The 26,812-nt window shown below is 41.4% G+C and overlaps 1 protein-coding gene across 1 annotated transcript in view; it reads left to right on the top strand.

Moving 5' to 3' along the window:
- Positions 1-4,996: 4,996 nt before the first annotated feature.
- Positions 4,997-26,812, top strand: part of crtc1a (CREB regulated transcription coactivator 1a) — a 31,512-nt gene continuing 9,696 nt past the window's right edge. Inside the window, 10 exon segments of the mRNA XM_079570148.1 lie at positions 4,997-5,159; positions 5,161-5,184; positions 11,048-11,158; positions 15,487-15,605; positions 17,270-17,329; positions 17,666-17,760; positions 21,168-21,356; positions 22,984-23,117; positions 23,277-23,369; positions 25,120-25,206. Coding sequence (XP_079426274.1) covers positions 5,058-5,159; positions 5,161-5,184; positions 11,048-11,158; positions 15,487-15,605; positions 17,270-17,329; positions 17,666-17,760; positions 21,168-21,356; positions 22,984-23,117; positions 23,277-23,369; positions 25,120-25,206 — 1,014 coding nt within the window. The 5' untranslated portion in view covers positions 4,997-5,057.

The raw sequence follows: 26,812 nt of genomic DNA, 5'->3' as shown, positions 1-26,812 counted from the left end.
CAGCCCAGTGGCCTAGATTACACTGACCCTATCTTTACGAGCTGTGTTCTGTCCTTTAGGTAAGACATTATCAAATCTATGGCATGTGACAAGAAATTGAGAGAGTGAAGCTGATTTTGGAGAATTAGGTGATGGACCGTGTCGAAAGCTTTGCGGAAATCTATATACACTTGCCCCTTGTTGAGGGAACCCCGTGTATGTTCGGTGAACAAGAGCAGTGCGGACATTGTCGACGCTGGGGTAGAGAAACCATGTTGGGAGTCTGGGAGTAGGTCGTTGGTCTCAAGAAAATCCACAATTTGATTGTTTAGTGTTTTTTCAAGTAATTTAGAAATGGTTGAGAGGACTGCAATTGGGCGATAATTAGAGATGTTAGTAGGATCGTCTTCACGCCAGGGGTAAACAATGTCCAGGTTAGGGTCCAAATCCGGGCCACCAGCACAGAACCTCTGCCCCCAAGATGATGAAATGTTGTTATGCAAATAAGAGTTCGAATCCCTGTTAAAGTATACTCTAAAAATGTGAGAGATATTTTTAACATTTCCTGGCAGAACATCCCACTTAGTCATATATAAAGGAACACTGGAGAGGCAACAAGAGCCCCCCACACCTGCAGCACAATGGAGGTGTCACAAGAGGAGGTATCCGGGCAGGACAAATAGCTAATAGCTAATAGTCACAAGCCATTAGGGAACCTTTGTTTCAATATTTTCCATCTGAAACTGAATGCAAACACACCAGAGTCTGCTAAAATGAATGTTATTGGGTTGTTTTGATCATAATTTCAGACTTGAAGGCAAATCTACAGGCTTGTCATCCCAGGGTGATGTTTGGGTCCTGAAGCCAGACCAACATTGGCTTTTGCAGGAAACAAGTTCTTTAGTTTAGGCTAAAATGGTGAGGTTCGGCCTTTGGTGTTTTAGCAATGATGAAAATCAGCCCTCCATGACACAAACTTGAAACACTCTAAATGTTGCACAGAGATTTCCTCTCTTCTCTGCGCCGAAGACACAAGTGAAAGAATTGTGCCTTCTGCTGGTGTGTTGTGTAACTGCTTCTGATGACATTCGTAAACCAGGGGGTGTTTTCTAGTCATACAGTATCTTCATTTTTACTCAAACAGTTGTAAAAGCCCAAGTAATATTTCCTGAAGTGCACAATCAATGCATGCTTAAATTAACAATGCACAAAGGTTGACAATAAGGCTTGTAGTAAAAGGCTATACGAAGATGGTTTATGGAGTAAACATTTTGCAAAACAAAACAAGACCAAAAAGAAGGAAGGCAGACTTTGTTGTACTCTCCAAAACTGCAGTGAGAGTCAGATGTGAAAATGAGTAACATTGTTAGTCGTTTCTCACTTCTGTTCACACTAACGCACTGGAGGAGGAGGTACATTACACAAGAACAAAGTAAAAAAAAACAACAGCAAGTTATTCCAAATGCCACGTATGCAGCTTCCTATAGAATACATACATTCAAATGTGTTAAAGCTGACATATCATGACTAAATGTTCCTGATCAGCATTTGCTCGGGCACCTCAGCATTGAAATGTTTGTGTTGACTATATGAGGGGTACTATGCTCTTTTGCGCGCATTTTGTAATACGAGGTTTCATTTGTAGCCATGGTCATGCTTGCAAATCGGCGGCGCTTCATGAACCCACTTTCATGCCGTGGCAAAACCCAAGTCAGGACAGAACTATGTGGCACGATTATGGGTAAAGTTTGGAATGATTTGAATTATTGCTTTATAACCCAACAAATTGTGTGAAGAAAACTTAAGCCTCCTCCCTTTGTGAGCCCGTGTGCCACAGTTACAGAGGAAATATCACAGAGAAACAGTCAAGGGAAGTGAGAGTTTCATTTTGATGTGTTTGTGTCAGGTTTCAGGTTTTTTTTTTTTTATCACTGCTTTTCAATCAACATCATGTGTTTGTCAAAATGTAAAGAAGACATAGAACTATATTTTTACTACTATCTACTCATAGTTAGTGGTTGTGTGAAGCCATTAATGGTGAAACAAATGAGTTTATTCTTTTTAAATCATACGAAAAAAGACCCTGATCAAAAGTTTATATTGCTCCTTTAACATCAATGACGGCTTGGATTCTTTTGTGGTAGTTGTGGATGAAGTTCTTTCTTTTCTTTGGATGGTAAAACTGTCCTTTCTTTTTGGCAAATAGCCTCCAGTTCCTGGAAGTTCATGGGCTGTCTTGCATGAACTGTATATTTCAGATCTCCAGGCTGATGAGTGACTCTTCCTCCAGTATTCTTTAATAACGTGCTGCATTCATCCTGAAATCAGTTTTCACTAAGTTCCCTGAAGCTCACACATCCCCAAAACATCAGTGATCCACCTCCATGTTTCACTGTGATGGTGCACCGTTCATCTCAGGCCTTGCTGACTCCTCCAAATGTAACGTTCATGGTTCTGGGCAACAAGTCCCATTTTGGTCTCAGTGTTTCAGAAATGTTGAGGTTTGTCTCTGTGCTGTTTGGCACATTGTAAGTGGATACTTTGTGGCATTAGCAAAGTAATGGCTTTCCCCATGACTTAGAAACCAGAATCGCCAGTGCAGCACTGGATGAAAGATGCAAGGGTCTGTCAGGAGCCCAAAACTCACTGACCATTTATACACACACTACCTTTAGTAGCCATTCAGACCCTTTGTGTGCATTTTTTCACCATAAATAGCTTCACACAACCACGAACTATGAGTGGGAAAAAAAGAGTTTTGTGTTATCTTTCATATTCTTTGAAAAATAGTCAAAAAATTCAAATGTTCTGCCAAAGTGGAAAAGTTTGTCTGGAGAAGAGAGACAGGTCTTTATTCTGACAATGTTCAAGTCTAGAAAGATTTGTAACTTTTAATGATTATTCATGTTGTTTTGGTACTTTCACTTTCAGAGAGAGAGAGAGAGAGGGAGCGGGAGGGAGGGAGAGAGGGAGAGAGACAGAAAGAGGGAGGGAGAGAGAGAGAGAGGGGGAGGGAAAGAGAGACAGAACGGGAGGGAGGGAGGGAGAGAGAGAGAGAGAGAGAGAGAGAGAGAGAGAGAGAGAGAGAGAGAGAGAGAGAGAGAGAGAGAGAGAGAGAGAGAGAGAGAGAGAGAGAGAGAGAGAGAGAGAGAGGGAGAGCTGCGACTTTCAGACGCACTCTCCCTTACCCCCACACAGTCCACTAATGTTACAAGAATCGATGTGAGAAACGCAGAAATAAACACAGAAAATGTTGCAGTTCTTTGCAAATTTGATCTTTATTTACATCTTTTCATTCATTTAAAAAAGAATACTTATATATATTTATTGTTTTGGCAGCCAGGGTCCTCCATACATGGCAACCCGCTATCCAGATGTTTTGAGGAGTGCATTTGTTATAACCATGCCAATAAGAACAGCCAAAGTGCATTAAAAGAAGACATTTACAGCTGTGATCATCAAAAAGAACATATATTTCTGAAATAAAACATGTTCTCCTGGTCTTTATTGGACGTGGACCAGAATGGCTCCAGAGCTCCACCTGGTTGGGACAAGCTCAAATGCAGGTGCTCGCAAATGAAAACATTTTTTTCTCATCGTAGTCCACATCTACTTTCTGTTCTTTTGTTGTTGTTTTTGTTTTGGAAAGTATAGCCTTTACGAACACTTGTAGAGTGGAAGAATATAAACAACTAAAATCAGAGCATCCTAACCCTTCTATAACTCGGCCTAATGACAGAAACAGGCCAAGTGTTAAAGGCTCTGTACCTGATTTTTGTGATAGTGTTGCACCCTGAAAGTAAATCATCCCTGTGAAGAACTGAGATATTAGAAATGCGTTTCGAGAGCTGTGAATGAGTTTGGACCACTAAAGAAAAAAACGAAGGGAATAAAGTATATTATAATAAGGTAGGCTATGGGGCCTTAAGCATTGGAACTTGCTCGGCAGTCATTCTGCTGCTGTACTAAATAAAAGACAATTGTGGCAACAGTGAAAATAAATAAATAATAATAATAAAAAATGGTCTGCCGAGTGATTTGAGGCTCTATGCATTCTGTCTATTTGCTAGCATAAGGGATAATAACAGGTATAACCAGTGTGAGGAGTGTGGCGCAGGACAGGGCAGGGCTCGTGGGACAGACCGAAGGATGCGTGTCATGTTGTCGGAGTAAAGCCCACGGACACAAGTTGAATGCGGGTGTTGCAGATGGTCCAGATGTGCGCCTCCACCTCACGCCCGCGCAGCGTCGTGAACACGCACAGCCGCGGTGAAGCGGCCGCAACGCCACACCGGAAACCGCGGTCCAGTTTTCACAATAAGAGCTCCATGGTGAACTTTTTTTTTTTTGTTGCACTCAGGAGAACAAAAAAAAAAAAAAAAAAACACAGCAGATTCCTTACATTTAGAAGAAAAAATGAAAACAACTTTAATAACTCAAGTTTGCAATTAATTTAGTCAAGCCATAAAAAAAAAAAAAAAAAAACATTGCTTGGCAGAGTGGTGCGTATCTGGTGTAGCTTCAGAGCTCAGCTTCAACTCACTATGTGTAGGTTACAACAAGCTTTATCCCAAACAAAAAGTATTTACACTTTTGGTAAAGTTTGTGCATACTTTTTTATTGAAAAGTTCAGTTGACCCAAGCATTTATCATAAGGCAACTGTCAAAAATCATCATATCAATCTGAATCTATCAACAAAATGTATTTTTTGGCAAAAGTCTCTGACCAAAAAGTTTTGCAACCAACTTTTGCATCCTGATCCACTTACTGGTAAATATGGAAATGTATGGAAACACAAAGCCTAAGATTAATGGCAGTTTATTTATTATACAAAAGTTATATAGCCTAGATAAGATAAGATAGAATGATATATCAGTAATGTATGTATTAAATATTGTACAAGTAAAGATACGTGCTAAAGACATAATAGCATTTTTTTTTTTAGAAAATGTAACTTCTTGTGAAATTATGGCATAGCATTTTTATTTTGACAAAGCAGGTCAAACCGGAAGTGAAGCGAGCGTGCGGCGCGTGCCTTGACAGTCCACTCTCGCTAAACCGAGCAGAGCGGTGAAACATGGCGACTTCGAACAATCCGCGGAAATTCAGCGAGAAAATCGCCCTGCACACCCAGAAGCAGGCGGAGGAGACGGCGGCCTTCGAGGAGGTCATGAAGGACCTTGAGCATCACGCGCCAGGCCCGGGTGAGTACCGCCACGGCACGAGCTTCTGCAAGCTTCCTCCCGCGACATGACGAAGAGGAGGTAAACAATAACAAACGACTCTTCCTGCACTGCTGCCAGCTGGAGCCATAGTGCAGCCTTCAGCCCGCTCCTCCAGCCCGCTCCTCCAGCCCGCTCCTCTGCCCGCTCCTCTGCCCGCTCTGTGACTGCGAGCGGCGGACTCACTGAAGCGAGCGAGGACCGTGCTCCAGGTTCCCACGGTAATGTGGAGGAAGAAAGGGGCGTGCGTGGATCTCCCGATGACATTTTGACAGGAGCTTGTCCTCGGCGGTTCTAATCCAGCAGGGCCGTAGTCAGGGGGGAGGCAACGTGCTGGAGGGGTTGAGTCCATTTGCTGTCGTTTTAGTTCAACTTTATAATGTAACAACCATTTATTGCTGTGATTTTATTGATTTCTGTATTCCCACTATTTGGTACTGTAGCCACTCAGTATTAAATCCATTGAAATGAACTTCATTTCTTTAAAGCCATTGCTTTTTAGATTATTGTTTGGCATACACTATATTAGCCTCTTAACCTCTTAACTCCCGCCTGAACCGAGAGGATCTTTTTCCTCACGTCATCAGATTTTCTTTCCATCATTTTTTTGTTGGGTATTCAACTCATTTTTGTAACTCATTTTTTGGGTAATTTTTTGGCACATTTTTGTAATTTTTTTGTCAACTTTTTGTCAATTTTCTATCACTTTTTTGGTCATTTTTTCGTCAATTTTTTATCTAATTGTTGTCACATTTTAGTAATTTTTTTTTGTCTTTTTTTGTCTTTTTTTGTCATTTTTTTGTCATTTTTTTGTCATTTTTTTGGTCATTTTTGTGACATTTTTGCCACTTTTTCATCCATTTTTCGTCACTTTTTTGTCAAAATTTTCTCACTTTTTTGTCACATTTTTGTAATTTTTTCGTCAACTTTTTGTCAATTTTCTATCACTTTTTTGTGTCATTTTTTTTGTCATTTTTTTGTCAATTTTTTTATGTAATTGTCACATTTTTGTAATTTTTTTTGTCTTTTCATTTTTTGTCATTGTTTTCGTCTCAGTTTTGTTGCTTTTTCACACCTTTTTTCCCAGAAGCTTTTGGATTGGGGTAAAGCCAAACTGGAGAAAATGTGCTCGGTTCAGGTGGGAGTTAAGGGGTTTTACCCCCACCTTAACCGAACACATTTTCTCCAGTCCAGCTTTGCCCAAATGTAAAAGCGTCTCGACTGGAGTTTTTAGCCTTTAAGCCAGAGTAATGCGTCATTTTAAAGCTAAGCTGTTAAGTTTTAGTAGCGTTTTGTACCATTTTGACCACATTTAGTTCTTTAGTGTAATGTAACTGTGATGAAGCCACAAAAATGTGAGGAAAGCGTAACAAAAACTTGACGAAAACCTGACAACAAAAAAGAGGAAAGCGCTTCGGCCTTGGCTTTCAAATGAGGTGTCACTCTGGCCTATAGGCTGTAAACTCTCCGATTTATGGTTTATAGCTCAAGAAAATCCCCCATATCTGTGCTGGCCATGGCCTAAAGTATATTCCGGACTATAAAGTTTAAGTCGCACCAGCCAAAAAATGCATAAGGAAGCAGAAAAACAAGTCGCAACTACCTGGGCACATAGGCGTAACTGCACCGTTGACAAGCCTCTCCCGGCAGCACGTTGTTCAAGCACCCACTTGCAAACTCATTCCTCCAGCTGTGGCCATCTGTAGCTTTTAGCCTGCAGTTAGCTTTTTTTTGTTTTCTTCATTTCACTCCAAACTCTCTTTCTGCCGCACAATTACCATAAGTAATTGAGTATAAGTCACCCCCCGCCAAACTATGAAAAAAAACTGTGACTTCTAGTCCTGAAAATACGGGAACTGCAAAAATTCAGCCATCTCTAAACCAAAACCTGTGGCTGAAGTTGTGTTACACAGCGTAGTAGTCTGTCCTGATACAAACACCGATGACAGATGCTCCCCGGTGTGAGCCAAGCGTGTGCAAACTTGTCGGACCGGTCTCCGTGGGCTCCTCTGCTGTGATTGACGTCTGAACTTGCAGCCTGAAGCCACTGGATTATAACCGGTGTGCGCCGTGTCCCGCCAAAAGGAAAAGTCCCCCTGGCCTTTGTGAATGCCCCCGTCCCGACCGCACTCACTGGAGCTGCATATCACACGGCTATATCAGGTGCTCGTCTGTCCACTATAATCCAATTTACCCACACAACTCAATTAGCAGAGACTATTTGCGGGCTATGAATATAAGGACGTTAGGGCTGCTCGATTATTGAAAAAATAATAATCACGATTATTTTTGTCATAATTGAAATCACGATTATTCAAACGCTTATTTGTCCAGCAAATCCAGCACAAAAAAGACAAAAATCCATTAAAAAAGTGACAAAAATCCATTAAAAAAGTGACACAAATCCAGCAAAAAAGTGACAAAAATCCAGTAGAAAAAAACAAAAATCCATCAAAAAAATGACAAAAATCCAGCAGAAAAAAGACAAAAATGCAGCAAAAAAGTGACACAAATCCAGCCAAAAAGTGACAAAAATCCAGCAGAAAAAAGACAAAAATACAGCAAAAAAGTAACACAAATCCAGCAAAAAAGTGACAAAAATCCAGCAGAAAAAAGACAAAAATCCAGCAAAAAAGTGACAAAAATCCAGCAAAAAAGTGACAAAAATCCACCCAAAAAATGACAAAGTATGCCTTGATTAAAGAGAGGTCCCTGTTTCACACCTGCCCCCTGCTGGCCAGCCCTCACACCTGTGCGCGGCCTGATGACATCATCACACAGCGCCGTTTGTTTTTATGTCAGACAAAAGCATGAGCCGTGGCACGGGAAAAGCGAAGGGTAAATAATCCCAGCGCCGTGAAATAACACAAGTCTGCTTTGCAAAAAAAAAAAAAAAAAATAGAAAAAAAAAATAGAAAAAAAATAAAGAAAAAAAATAGAAAAAAAAATAACTATAATTGATTTTTTGCGATTATGCTAATTTTGTAATCGTTTACTGTTGTAATCGAAATCGAATTTTGATTAATTGCACAGCCCTAAAGGACGTAACAATATTAATAGCCGCAGTTTAATAGATACCACAAAGTTCGCCAAAACTGTGCCTGTTTGAGCAAAACAACAAAATGTCCTGTTTCCATGGCGTCTTATCAAGTTCAGCATCTGCTAAAAATGAAGTGCGTGTGTCAGTTTAGCAGCTCACATATCGGCCGTCCCTCAAGTGTCAAACTGGATCTTTTTGCACTGGGTTTTGTATCGCTTGAACGCAGCCCCTTTGGCAGGCTAATAGCAATAATCGATTCCATCAATATCCAATTGAGATTTTTTTCGCACGCGAGCCCGTGGATTTAGGAGTAAGATTTTCAAATCAAGATTCGTTTCACTTTTGGAAAATGTCCCGGAGCGTTATTCGCACAAAGCCTAATTAGAACAGCGCAACGACAATCAGAGAATCAGACGCACTTCGGAACATGTCTGTAGACGCTGGGCCGGTCTCGGGGCGCTGTGGCAGGCTCAGCTGGTAATTGTGGTCATTATTAGATTCTGCGCGGTGCCCGTAGGGTTCGCAGGAGGAAATCTAATGGAGCGGTTATGGCTTCTGTAAATTGGAAATGGGACTTGAGACCGTTTTTTGAAATATAGACGTTATCAGAGTGCCTCCGGGAGTTTGTTTTAAAATTAGAAGAACAACATATGCTTACGAGATAGTTTTGGCTTTGCCCCCCCCCCCCCCCCCCCCCCTCTCCCACTTAGCAAGTTTTTAAGTGTTGATGAGCTTGTTCATAATCACCCTGATCGTTCCAGACACGGCTTTGGTTCGTTTTGCTAAATTCTACGTTGTATGCGCCACCAAACACAACGGCTGCGGAGGTGATTTGTCGGACGTCGCGAGTATCAGAGGTTTGCTCCGGGGAAATGTTTTCAAATCGACAACTTACGCCTTATTCCGTAATTTTCAAAGGTCAAAAGAAAGGATGTCAAGATTTAGCGGTTTTACGATTACCGTGGTCATTAAAGCAGTACTAAGCTAATGTGTTTACCTTAATAAATCCTTTCCGTAGTCCCTGTGGGGGTAATACAAGTGTTTATGGGATGAGTGGAGGGTCTTTCATCGCCCCCTGGTGTCTCTGGACAGAAAACCATGTTTGCAACTTGACTGCCACCAGGCCAGAGTCACCAATACACACTAATGGAATCACGAAGAAGAAGCTAACATGCTAACGGGCAAAGCTAACTGCGGGCTAGCGTCACTTTAAACAGTATTTACAGCCAAGTTTGAGTGAAAAAAAGGATTTCCATTTAATAATTGGATGTACAATATCCCTCTGTCCCCTCGCCTTTCCTGTCAGCGTCGTATTTACACTCCAAGTCAATTAATAAGTAAAAAAATCGCAACTTCCTACGACACCTGCAGTTGCGCTTATGGCCTATAGGGGCAAGAGTTACTTAGTACTGCTTTAAAGCTGACGGCAGGTTAATCGTAAAAGCAGTACGTCGCGGTAACAAGCGGCAGGAAGTCTTTTCAAAACCTCCTTTTTTTCACGAGGAACGCTTCCGACGCTGTTTCTTGTTCCGGTTTTCGAGATTTTGTTTGATTTTCCAAATGATTTGAAACAGACAGTGTATCGGTCGCCGCGCCGCCATCTTTAATGTTTTGGAAGAGCGCGTGGTGGTGACGTGGTCCGTGATTGGACCGTTACGGGTCAAATGGTGATATGACGGTTCTCCTTTTCGAACAGAAAGGAGGAGTGTCAAGGCAGGCCAGGCACTCAATGGCTGAGGTAAATCCACCCCAAACATATGAAGCCAGGTTCAATAATCCAACATGCAGGAGAGCAAATCTTATTCATTGTCATTGCCAAAGGAAAAGTCCCAAAAAAAACATATGCAACTGCGTTATGTCATGGTAATATAGGCTGAATATTCAATAGGTTTTCAATTAAAACAATCCTTAAATAAATCTAAAACTGTGCATAAAGGGGGTCATATATCAAGTGCAAAATAGTGAGTGCAAGCCACAAAGCATGTAGCTATTTCTGGGCATGTTTCACCATAGTTAATAAAAAATCTGATGTGTAAATTAAAAAATGCTGCGTGCGTTAAAAAAAAAAAGTGTGAATAACTCTGCTGCTGATCCACTTTAATTGACTCCCCATAATGTATTGTTTCTTTTTGTGAACATTGTGAAAGGATGAAAGAAATTGACTGTATTTTTGCCCCCAGCGCTGGCCAATAAATGGAAATGTAATCGAATTCAGAATCTCTGCTTTGGTCAATCTCAATAATCGTCATAGGACTTTATAATTGTCAGGTTTACAGCCATTTCTTTGGCCAAAACAGCACTGAGTTTTGTAAGTTTGGTTGAAAAACGCCGCATTTATTTGTCATATTGTCCAACGATATTTCTTTTTTTTTCAATAATTGTAATCGTTTTTACTAACAGCTTCCATAACAGGGCTTAGAATTGTGCCTGAAACGCATGAATAAGCAATTGATTTTATATTATATGAATATGATAAGAATTTCAGGCACAACATCTTGCTCTTGTGCACAAAAGCTCTTAAGCCGTCATCTGTATTTGGTAGTTTAAGCTTTACAGACATTTCACCTTTCACCCAAGAAGCTGTTGATCCAGTGGGAGGGATTTGGATTATCTTTGGTCCCATCTTTACCCCAAAACCGTTGGGTGGTACCAATTAGTGTAAACCCATCCTACTGGATCAGGATATTCTACAACACTTAAACTCCCCAGTCTTTAGATCCTTTGTCTACGATGGGAAACTCCTGTATGACAAACATGGAGAATGCAGTGAGAAGAAGCGTTGTAATCGTGCTCTGTGTGTTGCAGTTGCAGAAGGCCCAGTACCTGCAGCTGGGGCCGAACAGGGGCCTGTACTACGGAGGCTCTCTGCCCAACGTCAACACGATCGGAAAGAGCGCCGGAGAGGTGTCTTTTCAGGTAACTCCCAAGCGGCTCTCCATCGTGATCTGCTTCGCCAGCTCTAACACCGGCTTTGTGAATCTTTTGTTTAAATAATTCTGCATTTCTGAAATACGCTAGGTCACAGTTGAGACAAGCTGCGCATTCGCAAACAAGAGAGAGGATAAACGTCAGTCAACATCATTTGTAAATGAGCCGGAACTGTAGAAATGTGTGCGGGACAAGAGAGTCACAAGTTCCCAAGATGACCTTTGACTTTTCAACACAACAGAAAGCAGCTGAGCTAATCAATTTAGAAGTAGTTTAGCGGTTTGTTGACGACTTTTCACCTGAATCTATTTGTTTAAAGTGTATTGGTGTGGTTTTTTGGTGTGGTTTTTTTTTTCACTTTGCTATGACACAAAAGCGCTTGAACACAATGCACTCGTAATTTCCACTTCACAACTGGAAAGGATCATCTTTGCCAGAGCACATGAAGGCAACATGACTAGTGCTAACGCGGCTAGTGGGGGTCAGCCCTATGTTCCCCGGTGCCTATGTTCCCCCGTCAATAGAAGTGGGGGAATGTATTAAAGGTCCTATATCATGCTAAATCGACTTTTTGGAGCTTTTAGCCATGTTGTTATGCTATTTCCTTATCAAAAACACCCCCAGAGTGGTTTGTGGCTTCATTCACACAGCTCTCAGTAATCCTCCTGAATCCTGCTCTCTGAGCAGCTGCTCCTCCCTCTCCTGGTGAACGACTGAGTGTTCAGTTGTGTCGTAACAGCGGAACGGAAGTGCTCGACGTCTGTAATGTGATGTCTTAATTCTATGCTTTCAGCCTGAGTTTAATTTGTAAAACAGCGTTTTCATTATTTCTGTCGTAAGAGAGAAACGAAGAGAAAAAATAAATAAATAATAATAATAAAAAAAATAAAAAAGGATGTGCCCGAGGTGCTTCCAGGTCAGCTGTGGCCAAAACAAACACATCCCCTGAGCGTCTGAACAGATCAGTCATGTTTGCGCTGCAGCTGAAGATGGAGCTCGTTGTCACCTATTCTGGACACACCTGTTCTTTATTCTTACCTAACGATAATGTCACGGAGAAAAAGAAGCGCGTTTGGCTACGAGGACGGGAGTTTGTTCAACCTTTTTCAGGAAGAGGCCACTCAGCTGTTTTTTTCTCCTGGATTCGGCGACTATCACCAAAATATTGTTTTCTGTGACTGTCACTGATGGATGTTTGGGGAACCTTCACCAGAACCAAAGTGGATTAGCTTTTATAACCAACGCGAGTCCCATAATGTAAACAGCGATGGACCAGAGTGGTGAGTCAATCCAAGCGCGTGTTAGCTTGTGTGTTAGCATATTAGCTTGTGTGTTAGCATATTAGCATGTGTGTTAGCCATTTATCAAGCTGTGTTGCAGATGTCAACTCCTTATAACTGCATTGTGAAGTAACTTCACTTATTGCTGTTTATTTATATTACGGTAAAGTTGTATGTGCGGAGAGAGGGGGCGGAGTTAACTGAATCGAAGCGTTGTGTCTTCCGGGTTCGAAAAATACCTCCAGAAAACACTTATATTTATCACAAAAATGAGTGCTCCATAATGGTAGAGGTACAAATGCCTATACTTAACTTTGGAATGGCTAAAATAGCATGATATAGCTCCTTTAAGATGAGGCACCAGCCCACTTTCCTAAAGGTTAGTGGCTCGGGCAGGGTCAGGGTTCAGCTGATTAATATATGTATGACATTTCACTCTTGGTTGATGTACCAACTCACCTACGGAAAAAAAAAAAACGCACTTGGGGAGCATAGGCACGCACCCGGCTAGTGCTAACGCGGCTAGTGCTAGCACACAGCTTGTGTTAACCTCCATAGCAGCTAGTAAATACTTTGACTGAGGATGCTCTGCGCTGCTAAATTATAATTATTGCAAGGAAAGAATTACCTTTGCTGTGCTCCTTTGTCGTCTTTAGGGTAGAGTCAGAACTCTGATAGAATCGAGTCCAACAGCTTTAATCGGGAACTGAACTACTGTGATTACCCTGTCCTGCAAATGTTTCTGCAGTTCTGGCTTTTACAATGATGTTTCTCCCCTGTTAGCGCACAACTGAGACCTAGCACGTATATCGGAGATGAGGCATTGTGTGTGCATGAGGAGAAAAACGCTTGACGGAGAAAGACTTCTCTTATACGCATCTCTCATGTACCCTCCACTGGCAGCAGGGGAGATTATGACGAAAACCAGATACAAGCCACATGTTTCACTAACGGCATGCTAACAAATCAATGGTGCTGTGATAAATGCAGTTCGTTATGCGACTAAATCTGTAAAATGCAGATCAGAGCTTTTCTGTAGTAGAAGGAGAACTGACCAATGCAAACAGGATTGCTCAAACCGTGAATGAAGCTAGACAACGTTTTTGTTTCTGTTTATGAAACACCGTTGTAAAAAAGTCATTTTGGGTGATATGATTTGCTGAATAAATTGCAAATCAAATCACAAATATGACTCGTTAGCTGAAGGAAAACTCAATATGATATTTTTAGCAACACAATAGCCACAAAACAAAAGCCAATTTGTCTTTTCATCAAATTGCATCAAAACAAGACTTAACTTAAAGACTACTCAGTAAATGCTGCACTGATTGAACGGTGACAGAGATTTGCCGTGTGTTTGATCGTTTAGCTGGAGGACTCGCCGCAGAAACATTATAACAGTTAAACAATGGCCGACTCCAAAGTACACAGCCCGGTTTACAGAGGGCAGCTTTAGGGACCAGACTCCACGCTGAATAAATATTTCTGTTGGACCTAAGCCTCCACAGCTGTCACATGTAAACAGCCGCGTACATGTGTGTGGCTCTGAGCATACTCTGCGGTCCCTGGTTCACCATGTGCTCCATAAAAGTCTTAATAAGCTTGATCAGGCCATATGCTCGTGAACATCATGCTATTTATTCACGGGGGGTAATAAAGTGCTAGTCTGTTGTTCGATATCTGTCGGATGTGCCGGTTTCTTTGTGAAATTGAGCAGTTTTTCCTTTGTACGAAAATGTGATGGTGGTTTGTAAAAACACTTCTTGATTTTTGTCATGGAGAAAATCCCCCAAATGCTGAAGTAAATATTGAAAAGTACTAAGAAATGATTTACCCACAGTGTATTCTATTCACTTTGGTGGTTTCTTCTTCGACTGCTGAAGCGCTCTGATCTGTACTTCCTGGATTATATTGCATTTAGGTAAAACACAATGAAACGGAACATTTTAAAAGTCCTTCCCACTGCTGCCTGCAGAGGGTGTTCCAGGCAAACTCCTCACCAGCCACGGCCCCTGTGTTTCAGTTTTTCAAATCATAAAATGTCAAATATCGGGATTAGTTGAAGCTAGGGGTGGGCAATACGACCATATTAGACCGTCTTACGATCTCCAGAGCTGACGATGTCCACAATTTGCACAATAAAAGTCACTTCATGTTATCGCTTTAGGAAGTCTCTTATTGTGAAAGGGTCCGACAGTGATAGAGTGTCACATGACAGCAGCTCCACATCATGAGAGGAACAGATACTAACACGCATTTACCAACCTTGTTGTTATGGTGCGTTCCATTTGTAATGGGAACTCGGAATTTCCGACCTCCTTGTGGAAATTGCAACTGGAACGCCCCCCTATGTCGGATTTCCCACTGGGAAAAGCGCCGAGTTGGGGAAAACAAAATGTCGGCACATGGTGTTAGCAGTAAATAAAAACAAACCAACTAAAATATTTTTGGATTTCTTGTGGTCTTAGCACTGGAGTTGTCCTCCTTTGCCCGCTCGCTGTCTGCGAGGCTAATGTTGCTAACGTCCCTCACGGGCTAATGTCAGCCTTGCTCCCTTATTAATTTGTAACATTGTTCATGAGATCGTATATATAACCACACTGTTCTGGTTTATAAAACAAGTAAGGGCCATGTTATCTTAACAACCGGAACAATGAAACTCAGACCTCCGAGGACAAATGGAATACAGCATTACTCTTTTTCTTTTCATTTTTATTGTGTGGAGTTTTATTGTGTTTTTGTGAGTTTGTGAGCTTGCTTTAGTTCCAAGACTATTATTATTGTGTTGATTATCTCAAAGTTGAATAAGTAAGTCTATTCAGTCTTCTTCTTCATTGTGTAAAAAATCGTGCTAAAATCGAAATTGTGGATTTATAATGACATGAGTTGTGGTATTCTATTCTTGCCATACCCCTAGTGCCTCATGCTAGTCCTTTATGAAACTCTGTGCAGTGGAAGTGGTCTCATGACATGTAGTGTAAATATTACCTGTGCACTGTGTTATACATTGAGGACATGTCGTGTTGTTTTGCTCAGACGGATACGGGCAGAGGGGCGCGACACCACGGCCTGGTGGACAGAGTTTACCGCGACAGGAACCGCATCACCTCGCCGCATCGCAAGCCGCTGTCTGTGGACAAGCACGGACGGCAGATATCCTTTCACCGCTCGTGCTAAACATTCTGGACCGTAAATGTACAAAGGACTACAATGTCACTTTAGATGTGAAGTCTATAGATACTTAGTTCTGCTTAAAAGAAAATCAACATGTACGAAAAGATTAGATTAGATTTGAAATGTATGTCTGAAAATCTAAAGAAATATAAACTGCTAAATAAAGAGTCCATTCTCCCTTGCCCACGTAAGACAACTAAACTAGTTGTCACATGGTTAGGGCATAAGAATTATAATTTGAGCAAATTAAAGGGTAAAAAGAATCTAATAAGACTTAAGCCGGGTGGACACTGCAGAATGTAGACCGGCTGCGATGAACGATCTCTTGTTGTCGGGGAAAATCTTAAATTGTAGCTAGAAAACGCAGGTTATTGGTGGTACAGTGAGACAGGGCAAAGATTAGAAATAAAACCATCTTATGACCAAAGACAAGATACGACCGACATCAGGCAGTGTCTGAGTAGGACCTGACTGATATATCGGCCAGCTGATCTAGATACAGACGGCATCTCTGGAATCGCCCATATATGGTCATGTTTGAAAACAGTTAAGGGGGAAAACAATTTGGAGAACCCTAACCCTTTCTTTAATTATTCAACAGCGACTTTAACAAATGCTGAATTATGAAGTTTTCTACTAAATAAAGATGCAATGATATGGGGAGGACCAAAGTGGTTCGACAGCCCATAAATGCATAAATAACGGAGAATGCTAACCTGATGCTACATGTTAGCATCGGGCTAATGCTAACGGTTAGCTAGCGCTAGCTACAACTGCCGTTTTTTCACTTCTACTGAACAATCTGCTGTGAGAAAATATTCATATGGGCCCGATTTACACTTGACTTTACTTATGTGTGATACATAAGTTCATATTCCACCAGAAAATGGCTAAAAAGAGTGAAATAAATTGTGTTTCTCTAAAGATTCTATTTTCCCCCTCGGCGATGCCACGCCCCCTTCTATGACGAGTCTGTATCTATATCAGTCCGATATTTGAGTATTTTACAATATTGGCTATCGGCCGATATCTCCAAAACCGACAGTGATGGAGAGTTCCGTTTGGAATTGGAAAGACCTCAGTCAGAGCCTTAAAAGGAGTCCTCCCACCCCCACCTCCCCCCTTCGTGCTGTGTACACCCGGCTTAAGCAGTGCTATTCAGACAGGTGCTAAATAGCAAGTGCAAGGTGGAAAATGGCGCAGAGCACCGAATTTACCAGTTGAAATTTACCTTTTGCAAAAGCCCCAAACCCTTAGCAATCGTGCACTTAACTTAAATCTGAGCATCTGGCAAACGACAAGGCGGATTGTAAATGAGTATTAGCTTGGCTCAAAAGTTATCAGGCTGTGTTATTCAGCTCGTTTATCGACTTTGAGAAGAAACCGTTTCCGCTCTGTTAGTTTCTATGGGAGGACATAATGTTGTGTTACATTGATGCTGTATTCGCCATCAGCTAAACTGAAGCTACTTTCGTTATTTGTTCGTGTATGCAGCCCCTGTCTAATATTCATTGATTAAAAAAGGCTGTGAGATTTCCCAGTGCAGCCGCAGCCTCTTCACGTCTTTATGATTGTGTCTTCCAGCGTTGAGAGGATTGAAGCGATGATGAATCTGTGTTGTATTTCTTAACCCCGCGCCGCACATCGACAGCTGTCCGTACGGCTCTGTGTACCTGTCGCCTCCGCCCGACACCAGCTGGAGAAGGTAAAGCATAAATCCCGCCAAACCGCACCGCTCGCTATGGAATATTTACTGCCGTCTTTGCGGTTTAGATGGTGTGTTATTTATAGTGGGCTGAAAAGGTTGCCTTCCTGTGATGTCATCCTGCACTAAATCACTCCCGTTGTGTGTTAGACTTTTGAGAAACCGGTAACAAACTAAGTAAACCGCCTCAATTTGAAACTATAGGCTAGGAAACAGTAAGAAATGCAACTGTAATCCCCCCCGATATCTCCTCATCATAAAAGCGTCACTCGTACCTTTGTCTCGAACCATATCCTGCAGATTCAGCTTGTATTTGTAACGATTGTTTTGTCCCAGGGTGAACTCGGACTCGGCCCTCCACCAGAGCACCCTGACGCCCTCCCAGCAGGCCGCCTTCACCGGGGGCTCCCAGGAGATCCAGCCCAAGAGAGGTATTGACCAAACACAGCCGGAAATAACGGGCGCTGGGAGACCAGACAAACAGCTTTTACTGATGATCAGACATTTAACCTTTAAAGTGTAAATGGGCTCGTTGAACTTTTAACCATTGTTTTTTTCCGTCATCAAAACCTTATTTGGAGTTGGCTTTCTTGTGGGAGGTTGTTTGACTCATTCTATTAGGCATTATATAACTTATCCTAAATTGATCTCTTAGCCCTCACCTGAACCGAGCACATTCTCTTTTCCAGTTTGGCATTACCCAAATCTAAAAGCTACTTGAAAAGGAAAAAAAAAGAGTCTAAATAGCGACAAAGACGTGCTGAAAACGCAACAATGACACAATAAAAAAGCGACAAGAGACGACAAAAAAGCCATTAAAGAGTGACAAAAAAAGTGACAAAAAACGCGATGAAAAAGTGACAAAAAGCGTGGTGACAAAAAAAGATCAGTTTTGTAGGTCTTAGCTTTCAAATGAGGTGTTGCACTGGCCTTTGGGCTGTGTGCTCGAGCCGAGAAGATTTTCGATTTGGGTAATGTCAAACTGGAGAAAATATGCTCGGTTCAGGTGGGGGTTAAGAGGTCAATTTATATGCCATACCGAAGAGACGTTGTTTTAGAATAGTGAACATTTTTGTAAAAAGAAGCAGTCAAGCAGAAAAAAAATTGAATGTATGTTTTTTAAGGCTCTTTTTTGGAGTGTACCTTTTGACATTAGGGTCTTGAAAGGGTGCGAAATTGAAGGATCACAAAACCAACACAAGCTACAGCGGCCTGCAGAAGCAACACACATCGCACTGTGTTCCAGCACGGATCACAAGTTTATACAGATTATTTGAGCTATGAAATTGTAGGATATTCTACATGGTGTGAAGATTAAGGAAATTACTACTTATTAAATTAAAGAAACAACGCAATGAAAATTGGTTAGCTTTACCATCTAAACCTCAGTCAATGTGGACATGCTGCATGTCATTTTGAAGCACATTGTGCAATTGTATTTTTGATCGCAACAGCATGCTAATGCTAACGGCAACTAATCAAGGCTGGGAATCACCTAAAGATATGAAATATAATCGGCCACTGCTGGAGTGGCCAAGTATTTATGTTTATACAGGATTATAGACGGCATAATAATTGGCATCGGCCTTAGAAAAACCCGTATTGGTCGATCTCTAATATCAAATTTTCTAACCTTCTTACTCATGTTGGTGACTTCATAAAAATCGCACCCACTTTTTTGTCAATGAAACCGTTGCTGATCGGTTGCAGAGCTGGCGACAGCGACAAATGTTGAACATGTTTCAACTCTCTTGTATTGCGTCGCAAGAACATGAACGTCGCCTGTTGCTTGGCAGGAGAACGTGCGAGTTCCATAGGAAATGAAAATGTGTCAAGCCCATAATATTGGAAGGAAGACAGAAAGGGCATCCAGCATAATGAAATAATGAAAAAGGGGTCTTTTACACAATATGATGAAAAAGCAAATTGAGTGGGATTTTTTGGCAACCTCTTCGCAACATTTTTGGCTTTTTGAGAAATGATTTTTGTCGTACCTTTGGGTGAGAATATTTGAAGCTGTGACTAAGGAATCAAAATTAAAAATTTAAAATATATATGCTTTGTATATCATTTTTGGCCCCATTCACCTCCGTTGTAATGGCTTATTTACCCTTTTTTTGGTATCTACGATGAGGACAGATGACTTGGACAGCTGTCACCTACTGCGGCTGTAACTAAATAGTTTGTTCTTCCTAATGTACAGTGAAAACCTAAAGAACGAGTATAAGCCGCTCTCAATACGGCACCAATTAGGCTGCACTTGAGCGAGTCACGGCCTGTCGCCGGCAGCTAGTTTATGTAGCTGTGAGGCTTGGCTTTGGCTCTTCCATTCGGTTAAGTGCACTCTTTTTTGTTTGATTCGAGAGGCTCTTTATACTGGCTTTGAAGGTTGAACAGGAAATGGAACAGTGTTTTTAGGAGCATGTAAAGAGGATCCAAAAACTCAGGGCACTTTCGAGTGTGTTTCACTAATGACTGAGCAGGGTTAAAGTATACAGTGTAATTACGACATGAATCACTCTCTTCATTATCAAGGTAGGTCATACTAGAGGGTTCTCCAAAAACAATTGATATTTCTCCACATGTAGCTGCTTATAAGTTTCCTAAAGAGTAGGGCTGGGCGATAGTGCCAAAAATGAGACTTTCTCATTAACAAAGATGAAGCAATATTTTGGCAAACCATTGAACATATGCAAAAAATGTGCTGCCAAACATCTTAATTTGCAGAGCTTTGTTGCTCAAAAAGACAATTCTCCCAATTTCCCCCCATTTCTTTAACCATTTTTTCCTCAAAAGAGTATGCCTGCTTTTCATCCATGCAATTGGAGATTGCCAGTAAAAAGACCCCATTCAACGCGTGTTAAAGTGCATAAAAATATATTGTAGGGTTTTTCTAGGTTTGATTAATTGTTGTTAGTATAAGCATACTGTTGCTAGCCGAGGCATTTTGAGCATTAAAAATACAATTGAGGAAGTTGAAACTAACTCTGCGATTGGATTCCCAAGTGCTTCAAAATGACATGCAGAATGTTCATCTTGACTGAGGGTTTAGTGAAACTTGTGTTTAGCAAACTTGTAGCTAACGCGATTTGCATTGCGATGTTTCTCTGTTCTCTTGAGGCCTCGGAAGTTGTGGGAGGACTCGAGAAGTCTCTATCACTTTCGGTCCCGGAGATATCATCTTTTGTTTGCCGCTAGATCAGCAGATATTGTATAACACGCAAATATTGGCCCAGCATATCGACCGGCTGATACATCGTTCAACCTCTAATTAAAAAGCATTACATTGGATTCCAATTGACGTTGAATCGAAAGTTCTTGGGGAAAAAATGACATTGATGGTCTAAAACTGTGCACCCAACCTAATTTCCTTGATGCCCACAAATGCATCAGAACTTAATATTAATGGCCAGCAATTATTTAAATGCATCCAGTAAACATTATTGTGGCCCTTTCTCAGTCACGGGTAAGGATGTTTTACCATTTCATTTGCTGAAATAATGTCTCTTGTGGCCTGACCATCTGACTACTGTCCAGACACAGCTCCAGGGACCCCTGAAATCCCAGGCGGTTTTAAATATCAGGAAGAGGTAGGCATGACTGGATAGAATTTTGCTGTTATCCAGATTTAGATGAAGTGATGCACTTCTGAAGACCTGTTGCTTTCCGCTGATTTGGCAGCTAAATATCAAGTCAGTCCGCCCACTTCATTCTACTGCCCACGCATCACAGTCTTCTTTTGCAATTTTACTTATTTGAAAGATATCAATTTCTGTGCCTTATGGTTATCCTGCCAGTTCACCACATTTAAATAAAATCCACCCTGCTGCTTTGACAGTTCTTCTCCTCAATGTCCCGGGTTCGGAGGGACTGGAACAGGAGCAGCTCAAACAGGCGGCCCACAACACGGGCGGCTCCCTGCCCGACCTCACCAACCTGCAGTTCCCCCCACCTCTGCCCACTCCGCTGGACTCAGAGGACACAGCGGCGGGATCATTCGGCAGCTTGCACTCTCTCAGCTCACAAGGTAATGACAGACAGTCTCAGTCTTTTTGCGATAATGTACAGGGGAGAGCGAAGGTTTAGGGTTTAGTTGCTTTTTCTCAGCAGTCAAGAGTCTTTCTGTTCTTGTTTGAGGGATTTTTTTGCTCTTTCTTCCTTACAAAAGTCCTCCAGAATTAAGAGATTTCTGGGCCGTCTTGCAAGTACTGCTCTTTGGATGTCTGTCCACAGATCTTCAATGATGTTTAGGCCAGGGGACTGTAAAGGCCGTAGCAACTTGAGATCGTCCATTGAGGATTTTGGTGGTGTGTTTAGGATCATTTTGCCATTTGTAGAAGCCATTTGCTTTTTAACTGCAGCCTGTGTTACGCTTGCCTTCAGAATTTGTTAGAAATTAATTGAATCCACTCTTTGTTCTACTCGTGAATTGTACCCTGTGCTAGTGTTGTCACGATACTAAAATTTAAAACTCTGAAAATAAAACTCGATTGTTGATACCGATTTTGGTAACTTGGGAAAAAGAGACGAAAAGAAAAGTACTATATAATACTATATTTGCTGCTGGAAAGCTTTGTAATTTTCTTTTTTATTGTCATAAAAGGTGTCATTTGTTCTCTCTAATTAAAGTCAAATGCTAAAATTATGCTTGGTAATATATAAACAACGGTATTTAGGAGCATTCAAAGCACCAAACAATGTTAAAACTGACCTTTGAATTTCCATACACATCCATGAGTAAAGTACTGATAGGAAACATGTCACTGTACAGTTGGCTTTGGTATCATTTTTAGGAGAAAAACACCTTAACTGTAAACAAATGGAAGCTGCTAGTCTATGCTAGGCCATGGCTAGGAATTTGCACCCCCAAATCTACTGTTTCCATCAAAACGCCTGCTCCTTTTGACCTGGTACAGAACCAGCATCCGACACTTGGACGATGAATGCATTTAGTTTTCACATTATATTCAGGGTTTAAGTGAGTACTTCTAGCTCTCGTTTCAATTTTGAGCGTAGCGCGCAGGTTCCTGCCTGAGCTCTGGCAGCGGAGCAGTAGGAGTAGGGCCTGTTCTGTGCGGGCAGCCCGGAGGAGAGGAGGAAAGTATTGATATCTGCACAAATGAATATCTAGCTACGATGCTTTTACATTTTTAATATAAATTTTGAATCGAGGATTTTTTTTTGGAAGCCCTACCCTGTGCCAATGGCTGCAATACAACCCCCATTCTTTCCCTAACGGACCTTTGCTCACTCCGGCCAAAAAGTTCTATTTTAACCTTGGATTTTTGTCTCCAAATACATGAAGCTTGTCTTCACTTTTGCATCGTCATCGTAGAACTTTTTGGCTGGCAGCAGAGGAAGGGGAAGGGGGAGTTCAGTTTTCTGACATCTTTGTGGACGAAACTGTTCTTCAGTCAGTTGGACTTGGCTGTGGATTGAGACTCCACAGCGGGTGCTTGGATTTCCCACTGAGATAACTCCTTCTACTAAGCTTGTGGAAAGGGCACTGTCCAGATTGTTGTTGTTGAGCCATGACTCTGTAAACAAAGCATAGTTTAGTTTTGTTGTAATTTCCGCTGCGGTTTGTTTAAGCGCGGTGACCGGCGAAGTTAGAAGTCCTCCCCGGTGACTTGTGCGTTTTCTGTTGCGGGTAGGAGTGAACGCCTCGCAGCCCTCTGTCGCCATGGAAACGCAGAGCCGGCCGGACATCGTCCCTCTGATGCTGAACGCGGGGGACTCCCAGCACCAGCAGCTGTCCCCCCAGTCTCCCCCACTCACCCTGTCCCAGGTAAGGCGAAAGTCGAAACGGTTTCCAACATTTGAGGAGCGTTTATGAGAGATGACTTTTGCTCTCGGGAGGTTTCAGTCACCATTGTCGTATTGATTGTTGCCGTAACACAGTGTGCTGCGGTGGTTTTGTGTTTTACTGAGTGTTGATGCCCCTCAGGCAGCGATCAACGCCATGAACCTGGAGCAGCAGCTGTCTCAGTACGCCTTCTTCAGCCAGCAGCCCACAGCGCCGACGCACCACAACCAACAAGTACGCCACTTTTAGATACACACCGACGCGCTGTCACTGGCTTTGTAAAAACACAAGGATATCGCTGCATTGTTGCACCTGCGATTTTAATCCATCACTGCACTGGCTGGAGTGAACAATCAAGTTAACAGCATTTTTAACAGATTTGATTTGATTTATTTTCACACAGTAAATGACATCACATGATTTACATCTGGTTCCAAGCATGTGATGGAAGATTAACAAAATCCCTCAAGGTGGCAACCTCCATAAATTGAGGTTAAAGACAAATGAAGCATGCAGGTATATGCAATAGTCAATACATAATATACAATGTCATCAAACAAAATGTACAGAAGTACAATACCAAGTTTAGAAATGGATCACTTGAGGAAAATCGCAATCACTCAGAAACAGAGATTTTAAAGGTCAAGTTAAGATTGCAAAATTGATTGATTTTTAAATTAATCCAGGCGCTAATAGCTAATATTTAAAGCAGACCTAAGTAACTTGTTTACCTTAATAAATCCTTTTCATAGTCCCTCTGGGGGTAATACAAGTGTTACTGGGATGATTGGGGGGGTCTCTCAGCTCCCCCTGGTGTGTTTGTCCTGAAAACCACCCTTTTTTTAAATCTTTATTTATACAGGGAAAGCCCAATCAGAGTAAGAAAAGCCTCTTTTTCCTGTGTCACTCTTTATGAGTCCATTTTTCATTACTAAACAGTCATGTGACCTAGTGTTGTATCGACTTGAGCTGCGAGATAATCAGGAAGCCTCCCAACAAGTCCCTTATAATTAAATAAGATACAGTGCTGCTCTCTCCGGTTTGTCAGGGAAAACCAGCCAACTTTGTCATACTGCAAACAGTGATGAGTTCTGTATTTCTCTCCAGTTATAAATCAAATAGCAGAATGATAGACTGCATCGAGAGGTGTAAGAACGGAAGGGGAAGTGTGCACATAAACTGTGTTACTTTAACTGTGTAACTTTCCCTGCACCGGGTCGGAGGCGCAATACACGCTAATAGAATCACGAAAAAGAAGCTAACAGGCTAACGGGCAAAGCTAACTGCGGGCTAGCACCACTTTAGCAGTATTTACAGTAAAGTTTGAGTGAAAGAAATACTCTCACGGGCAATTAATGAGTAAAAAAATGCATCATGCTCGACACCAGCAGTGGCGCTTATGGCCTCTAGGGGCATGAGTTCTGCTTTAACACTGTTGATTTATTTCATGCATATATCTGGAGCAGAGATGGGTAAAGTAGCCAAAAATATTTATTCAAGTAACATTACTTGGACATAATTTTACTCAAGTACAAGTAAAAAGTATTCCCCAAACAATAATTAAAGTAAAAGATTGCTTGGAGAAAATGTTGTCCGTTGTCAATTATATCGTGAAACAAATCTTTATTGTGATGTTTCTTTTTTATATCATGGTATAGATTTTAGGCCATATTGCGGTGCCCTACTAAGAAACACAATTTCAAGTACATGGGTAAATGTAACTGAGTACTACCCGCCTCTGGTCTGGAGTCAGGGAAAGGTTATGTTTGTGGACGCTGAGCAGTTTTAGTTGCACTAAACCCTAAAATTCTTGACAGTTTGCTTTTGCTGGTAATCCCACTGAAATGAGCAACATTTTGTGAGAAGTGCATGACATTGATCTATCGGTATCCGCTCTGATCAGATATATTAAGCCTGTTATTATATCCCACATAGTCAAAGAACTAATGCCTTTTCATTAACCTCCCTTTGCGTTGTGCCGCAGACCGGCCTCGTCCAAATGCAGACCATGACGTCGCCGACGGACAACCAGAGCTCCCAGCAAAACAACATGACCATAGACATGAACGCGGTAAGATCCAGATGTTCCACTCTGCTTTCTTAAATATACAAAAAACAAGAATGTTCAAGGTTTAGAGCAAATTCAAACTAGTGGGGTATGAATTCTAGAAGAAACCTCTGCATTTGCACCAAAAACATGCCGACTCACTCCTAAGTATGTCAAGGTTACATCTATAAGTAGATGCTCTATTTCGCTGAGCTGCTCTTGGAGTTGTTTGTCCTGCAATGTCAAACACACACACACACACTACACATTTTATATAAGAGAAATGAGTATGCAGCACTTCAGATATTTAAAGGATTTCCCCCCCGGCGCTACTTCAGTCCTTGCAGATCAGATCAGAACAGCCTGATCTGTTTAACTCCAGGAAGGCTTGCTGTACATAAGGGGAACAAAGCAGCCGCGTCACAAGAGGATGTATCAGCACTACAGAGAGAGCCAGCTGCACAGCTCTTTTCTTTAGGCGAGGTGGAAGTATCAGTTTTTCATGCAGTGGTCGATGTTGAGATTTTTAGCTATAGTTTTCTCCCTTAACATAAATGTCCCAGAAGATTCCGGCCTCATTTAAACCGCAAACATTTTTAGTTTTTACTGAATTGTTTCACTTATAAATATTCAAAAACTAAAGAAGATTTCCAAAATCCCCTCTGATGAAATGTTATGTCAACACAATTAAAGCAAACATTTAAACCGGGCTGTATCCATTATTTAGATTTCCTCATATTTTTACCAGTAATCTACAGTAAAGGGTTCTAATCTCTAAATGTATTTGTTTTTACTCTCCACCTGCAGTGTCTCGTCTAAAGCCTCTCACCACACTGTTGATGATGATAAGGTTAGCATTCTAGTAAAGGAAAAAAGATAGTGTGGGAGAGGAGTAAAGGAGGTTATTTTTGTCCAAAAGCTCAAACCGCGCCAGAATAACTATTCTAATTAGTTGCTGTTGCTGTTTTAGTGTGAATAAGAAATAGGTGTGGCTCAGTGAGTTAGTGGTGTTGTTTAACCAATAATTCAAATTGTGATTTTGTTTTGAATTTGATGAATTATTAAACCCTTATCAAACCTTACCATATATATATTTTTTTTAAGTTTTTGATTTGTGCGCTGCAGTCTTCTCCTTGATCTTCCAGGCGTTTGTCTTATCCAGGGTTTTTCAACCTTGAGTCTCTGGCCTCCTGTGGTCTGCCTCGCATCACAAGCCTCCAGCAGCATGAATTATACATCCATACAACAAGTTCAAACAGTCTTTTCAGCGGAGCGGAGCGGCAGACACGGATACTGCTTCATTTTTCAGGGGCTTGGAATTCAGAAGGAGATGCACAGCTTCTATTAAGATCAATATTCAATCAGAGAGAATGAATTTGAAGAGGATTTAAGGCTAAAACTAACCAAACAGACACATGCGTTAATAGAAGACGCATTCAATTTTAGCTGCATGAGAATGGTTTATTACGAAGAAACTCTGGAGTCCATTAAAGTAATCCCTGTTGTAAACCGTATCAAAACATTACTGTTAAAAACTGAAAAATATCACTTTTGGGGTCTGGCATCTGTCCTATTTGCAGTAGCTCACGCCTTTTTCTTAAAATGTTATGGAATATGTCACTTGGGTCAA

The sequence above is a fragment of the Gobius niger genome (genome assembly GCF_951799975.1).
Source record: "Gobius niger genome assembly, chromosome: 13".
NCBI classification, from domain to species: domain Eukaryota; kingdom Metazoa; phylum Chordata; class Actinopteri; order Gobiiformes; family Gobiidae; genus Gobius; species Gobius niger.
The sequence above is the reverse complement of the archived record's forward strand: the minus strand, read 5'-3'. Positions and strand labels throughout refer to the sequence as shown.